Source organism: Caretta caretta, chromosome 10, assembly GCF_965140235.1.
Source record: "Caretta caretta isolate rCarCar2 chromosome 10, rCarCar1.hap1, whole genome shotgun sequence".
NCBI classification, from domain to species: Eukaryota; Metazoa; Chordata; order Testudines; family Cheloniidae; genus Caretta; species Caretta caretta.
This window is the reverse complement of record NC_134215.1, coordinates 53,013,201-53,019,200: the sequence shown is the minus strand read 5'-3', so window position 1 is coordinate 53,019,200 and position 6,000 is coordinate 53,013,201. Positions and strand designations below refer to the sequence as shown.

The following is a 6,000-nucleotide window of genomic DNA, read 5'->3' as shown; positions in this document are numbered from 1 at the left end:
CCTCAGAGGCCAAAAATCAAGCTCAGGAAAGGCAATGCAGAAAACAATGAAACAGTGAGAACTCTTGGGCAGTATGTACGTTTACAATTTGAGTGTATGTGAGTACTCTTTTCCCATCTGTAGCCACCACCATAAGTATTTTAAGAATGTTTATAAATTTCACTTGGAAAATAAACCTCATTCATCATTTGAGATTCATACCATGGTTTTTGAGACTCAAACCATAAATAACTGCATATAAAGATTTTATTTTGTCCGTATTTAAACACAGTAGTTGAAATGTACAGAATATACCAGACAACTCATTCTATCAATTCACTATACTGCTTTAACATAAGAATGAAACTACACATTCAGGACTTCTCTAGCCAACAGCTGTGTCTAAGGCCTCACAGTTAAGGAATTAAGGGTTTTTCTTCCTACTGTACTATGTGATGTTCAAAACTACAAATGTACATAGTAGCAGTAAATGAAGCACAGGTGCAAGTTTGCCCTAGATGCTTCATATTTGGCAGCACACTTTCATTATCTTTAATTTCTCCCCTTTGGTAAGACAGGCAAAGTATCCCACTTAATTAGATATGAACCCAGGTCAGAACACTAGAATTCCATACCCCTGAAATCTGGGAAAGTTTAGATTCTGCTACAGATCTGAAATTTGGGTCCTCCTCTATCTTTGATGATTGCTTGACTGGAAATAAAGTTCAAATATTAACAGAGCAAGAATCTATTCAACACTGAGTTCATACGGGCAGTCTTTAAGCTTGCATATATAAAGAAAAATAAGGGTAAGTCAATAACTGTTTTTTTTCTCTAGTTGAGGAATGAAGTAAAAAATGCAAAAATTTACAAGTGGTGTTTTAGGGCACATATTTTCTCATTTGAAAGCCAAACATTTGACAGTGGTAGGTCTCATCTAACCAATGACTCAACTGAACAGTTTGCTCATATAGGCCTGATTCAGAAAGGTACTTAAGCATGTGCCTAACTTTAAGCAGTGAGTTGTCTCAATGAAGTCAATGAAGCCATTTACACACTTAAAAATTAGTTATGTGCTTATGTATCTTGTTGAACTTGGGCCTAGAAGTAGAATTCTAGACAAGCAATAGTACACTCAATAAGAATACTACTGTCAGCTATTGATTATACAATTTAAATAAATGGCAAATCTCAGGCAAATCTCAATTATATACTGAAATATGGACAACAAATCAACGTTCAAGTTTTTGACCAACTGTATATAATTTGTTGTATAAAAAAAGTTGCATTTTCTTCACAGGGAAATCTTCCTGCTAACTATTTAAGTTTTCAACTACAGCCAGTATTCATGTACAATCTACTACTAAATCCATTCTATTATTAAGCGTTAAGATATTAAATGGCTTCTCATGTTAGGAGAACCTAAGCTGTCAATTTTTAAAGTGAGTTAGAGCCATTTCATTTCTAATACACAAATTGGCTATTATTTCTAAAGTGAACATCTCTACTGAGAAGTAACGATGTCTTTTATATATACCCACATTCTTTTTTACATTATTCTAAAGTGCAATATTTTCTTGTATCACAGAGTAAAAACAGCCCTGTATTTCTTTCAAGTATAGAAAGACCAACACCACAAGAACATTTTTAAACATTAGAAATGTTTTCTAATACACAAGACATATTGCGAATAAGCTTCAATTAGATATATATGGATTTTAGTTTTCAAAAGTTAGAATTATTATTTATTGCTAATTCATTTGTAAACCATTACGTTATAGTGCAAATTAGGTATAATTTCATGCAAGTAGCAATCCAAGTCTGTGAAAAAGAATTGCTGGATATTTTTCTTAATATCGGAAAAAAGGCAAGAGGAAAATCAGTAGAGGTCTCTCTTTTTTAAAGGAAATTTTCAACGTATTGAATTTGTTTCCTGCAAAATAGTCAAAATACATATATATGCTGAAGGGGAATGTTAGAGTCCATCAGATGACGTTATACAACAATTGCCAAGAAACCTCACTTTTAAAAATGAAAGGTGGTCTAGGTAACATAGGAGCTACACCCTGCAGGAAGACCATCAGTGTATTTCATTTTTTTCTGTACATGGTATACAAATTGCTTCTGGTCAATCTTCAGGAATAAGTTCACATACCACTGATTAAACCAAAGGCAAGCCCTGTTATCATTGGGGTGGTGGTTGTGGTTTGATTAATTTCAGTGAAGCTTTCTTCACCAATTTTTGCTGCTGTCTTGCTGCTTGGGCTTCGTCAACAGCACGACAAATTCTCTGTAAAGCAATAGTAAAATTAATAAGGCCATGTTTATCTAGCTATCCCCACCAAAAAAAGCTGCAACTTACTGAATTATGGCAATTTTTGAAACAGGTGTATTTTCTAAAATGTATTTTAGTTCTGCAAACAACAAAACACGGTGACTGATTAAAATGCTGGCACTCACTGTCTGAAAGCAATCAACACTAGTGTAAAGATGTGAACACTGGACAAAACTTTCAACTTGTGCTCCTAAAATTGGGCACCTAGGCCCTATTCAGCAAGACACTTAAGCATATGCCTAATCTTCAGCAAGTGAATAGTCCCAACTGAGGTCACTGGGCATATTCACATTCTTAAAACATACATGAGCCCTCAATAAGACTCCTCACATGCTTAAATAGTTAGGCACACACTTAGGGCACTGATACAACAAGGTTCCTTAAGTAACTTCATTTTCACATACGCTGAGCATGTAAAATTTCCATTTAAGTCAGTGCTCTGTAGCTTTGAAAGTCAGACCACTTAGATGTCTAACTAAACATATTCACCTAAGTTGGAAAGCTTTGGCTACCTGTAAATTGGATGTACAGCCAACAACTCAGTAAGGTTAACATTTTAATGACTGCTCTAAGTATCATATGGTATTCCCAAAAATAGTAATAGATGATTTTCTCAAAACAATTTAACAAAATAAGGATACCAAAGGAGAGTATCATATTTAATGAAAAAAATACAACAAGGAGCTTTTAAGCTAAGAGGATGCATTAATTTCCATTATCCTGGATTCAAACTGACATGCCTTTCTTTTTAGAAACAGTGTACTCATCTAGTGTATGTAATATGACAGAGTGAAACTGGCTTGTGTGTATGTTATCTCCTTCTCTATACCTCTCGACATCTCAATGCAAACTTTGAAAGTGAACCAACCGCAAAGGTTTAGGTTCCCCAAAATTTGAAGACAACCTAAAACTTGTAATTAGGCAAGAGATTTTTTTCCACCCTGTAAAATGGGTTGGAGAGGATAGCAAAAAGCCCTCATTGTTTATCAGTGTGGGATTGAGGTGAAGGCCCTATGAACTAGTCTAGGTAAATACACTATAGATTTTAAGTCAGCTTGAATACAGAAATAAGGTATAGTATCCAGCAGTAATGCAAGGAACCTGCAAGGCCCAAGCCTGTAAGGTATTAGCTTACAGAGTTAGCATAAGGAATTCAGGCCTATAAGCCTTAGCGTAATTAAGTTGACCAGCAGTTACACTTAGTCATAAGATATATTATTTTGCTTGTTTTGCAGTATATAGTTCTGCTGAGATCTTATAAAATGCTGACATGTAACCACAACAAATCTGTTCATACCACTTTGGGGTATTTTAGGATAGGAATACCAGCAGATGTATAACCACAAGATTGCCATAGTAACCAATTGATGTATATGTTAATAAGTTTGACATCATTAATTACTAAGCTATAGGATAAGGATACCCACAACATTATTAAGGTGAAGAAGTTAGTTAGCAAAGGAGGCAGAGCTCTCTTATGAATGTTCAGGGCAGTCATCACACCTTATAATAGGCCCAACCAACATCTAAGCCAGAAATCTCAACCATTGGACTTGCTTGGCATGCTAGACACAGGTTGGCTCGTGGACCATCACCTGTCTGCCCACTTCCAGAACTGTGCGAGTATGCATATTATATATATGATGCTGGGGATATATATATATATGTATGTATGTGAATATTTGATATATGATATGATGCTGGAAGTCAAATTAATATTGCACTACTGTTACTTTCTCATTTGCATAGGAACATTTGTCTTTTTACTAGTGTTAATAAAATTACAAAAGCTTTTCCTAAGTGCAAGTGTTGTAGCTGTGCATGGCAGGGTTCCCAACCGAACAGTAATTCTAATACTACTATACCTGATTCTGGGACTAGAACCTATCAAACTCCAGAAGTTTTGTTTATTAATTGGAAATTTTCAAATAATCAATATAGCCAATTAATAGAAGAGTCAACAGGGACATGCATTGACCTCTTGCAATATGGAGAATGAGCAAGTGCTTAAATCTGCCATTGTTATCTGAGTTCCTGAAGTTTCCAAAACAAAAAATAAAGATAAGTCACCTAACACTTCTACCTAGCTGTGATAATACAACAAAACATAAGAAATTACGTGAATTTTTGCTCAAAAATCTGAGAAGTAGCTCTGGGCACTGAGAGAGGGTCGTTACATGCACACTTGCTTTGAGAAAGGAGGGACCTGACATAGTTGGGGCTACAGTCTTCTCTGAACCATACCTGCTGCCTTTCAGCACTTACAGAAGGCACTTTTGAGGCCTCCCAAGGCACTATCTTGCCTTTCACAAGATTCCCAGTGTTCAAAAACATATTACCTTAGGGGAAATTTACAAAGACTATCCGTCTTTGTTAGGACTGATAATGTACACAAAGGTGTACGTCTTTAAAAGGTACATGTATCTGGGTCCAGTGCGGTGTTAAATGACCTCTGTACCAAATAACTAGTAGTCAGGGCAAGCCTGCTTTAATCCTTTCAAGCAGGCCCTCCCCTTTGGCTGAATTACAGTAGTTTTTGATTTAGCTAGAATGGCATGAGATGTTAAAAAAAAAAAAAAAAAAAAAAGAGGTTACCCTTGCAGTAGTTTCATCCTTCAGTTGAATTTTCTTCAGACATTCATGAGCTGCATGGTCCTTTTTTTGGAACATTAATAGCCCCTGATCCTGTTACAAAGAGGAATAAAAATAAATTTAAAAGCCTTGGGGGAAAAAATTCACAACCCAATACTGGGTGCTTAAATGCCATCTTTTAAGTTATATCTGCTTTTCTTTCTGTACAGATCCAGGCCATATTATAAATAAATGATTTTACCCCACAATCATCCTAATTTATTATCAAAGTAGTTATGTTTAGAGACAGATGTTTACATATCTGAAAAATTAATTTTAAATTAGTGAATTTCTATGGATAAGTACCATGCAACAAGACTACTAGCGAACTCATAACCAGTGAAAAATTAAAAATACTAGTCTATTTCCCTAAATTTCAGGCAAAATCTTTAGATATAGGAGGACAGTAAAATTAGCTCCACTCAGAAATGACAACAAAGTGCTAAGTGATGCAAGGATACAATTCAAGTAGAATGATGTTACAATCTAAGTTCCTGAAAATCACGCTTTTTATGTAATTAGGGCATTTTAAAGAGTATAACAAGGCACAAAAAATGTCATCAACAGTACACATGCAGCATGCACTGGCTGAATTATAGTAGTTTTTGATTTAGCTAGCATCCTGGAAATGCAAAGATTTTGAAATTGGCTGACATACAGTAACAATATAAGAACACCTGGTCATATAAACAGCCTGATAAGATTGCTTCTTCAAATCTAGGATTCCTAACTTTCAATTAAGTTCTTGAATTTTCCAAGGAACTGGATGCATATTCTTAATTGAAAATTGATATATCAATATAGGTCTTAAGACCAAATGCTGAAAGCAGCAGAGGCTGTGCTACGTGTAAAAAAATTTTAAATAAAAATTTTCAGTATACCATTGCAGAAAAAAGTTAAGCTTTTGGACTTGTTATAAAAATACAGGTTTGAGCCTTATTAAAATATACTTTTTCCGTACTTGACATTATAAGTTTATTAAAAAGTTTCAGTCAGTTAAAACTGTGCATGTCTGTTAAAGGCAGTAAAGATGGAGAGGTTTCAGAGAGAGCCTA

The 6,000-nt window shown here is 34.9% G+C and overlaps 1 protein-coding gene across 1 annotated transcript in view; it reads right to left on the bottom strand.

Moving 5' to 3' along the window:
• Positions 1-228: 228 nt before the first annotated feature.
• The window catches only part of VPS13C (vacuolar protein sorting 13 homolog C), a 188,529-nt gene continuing 182,757 nt past the window's right edge, over positions 229-6,000 (bottom strand). Inside the window, exons 84-85 of the mRNA XM_048868093.2 lie at positions 4,910-4,999; positions 229-2,269 (exon numbers count right to left, since the gene is read on the bottom strand). Of these exons, the coding sequence (XP_048724050.2) occupies positions 2,165-2,269; positions 4,910-4,999 (195 nt within the window). The 3' untranslated portion in view covers positions 229-2,164. The remainder of the gene's footprint in view (positions 2,270-4,909; positions 5,000-6,000) is intronic.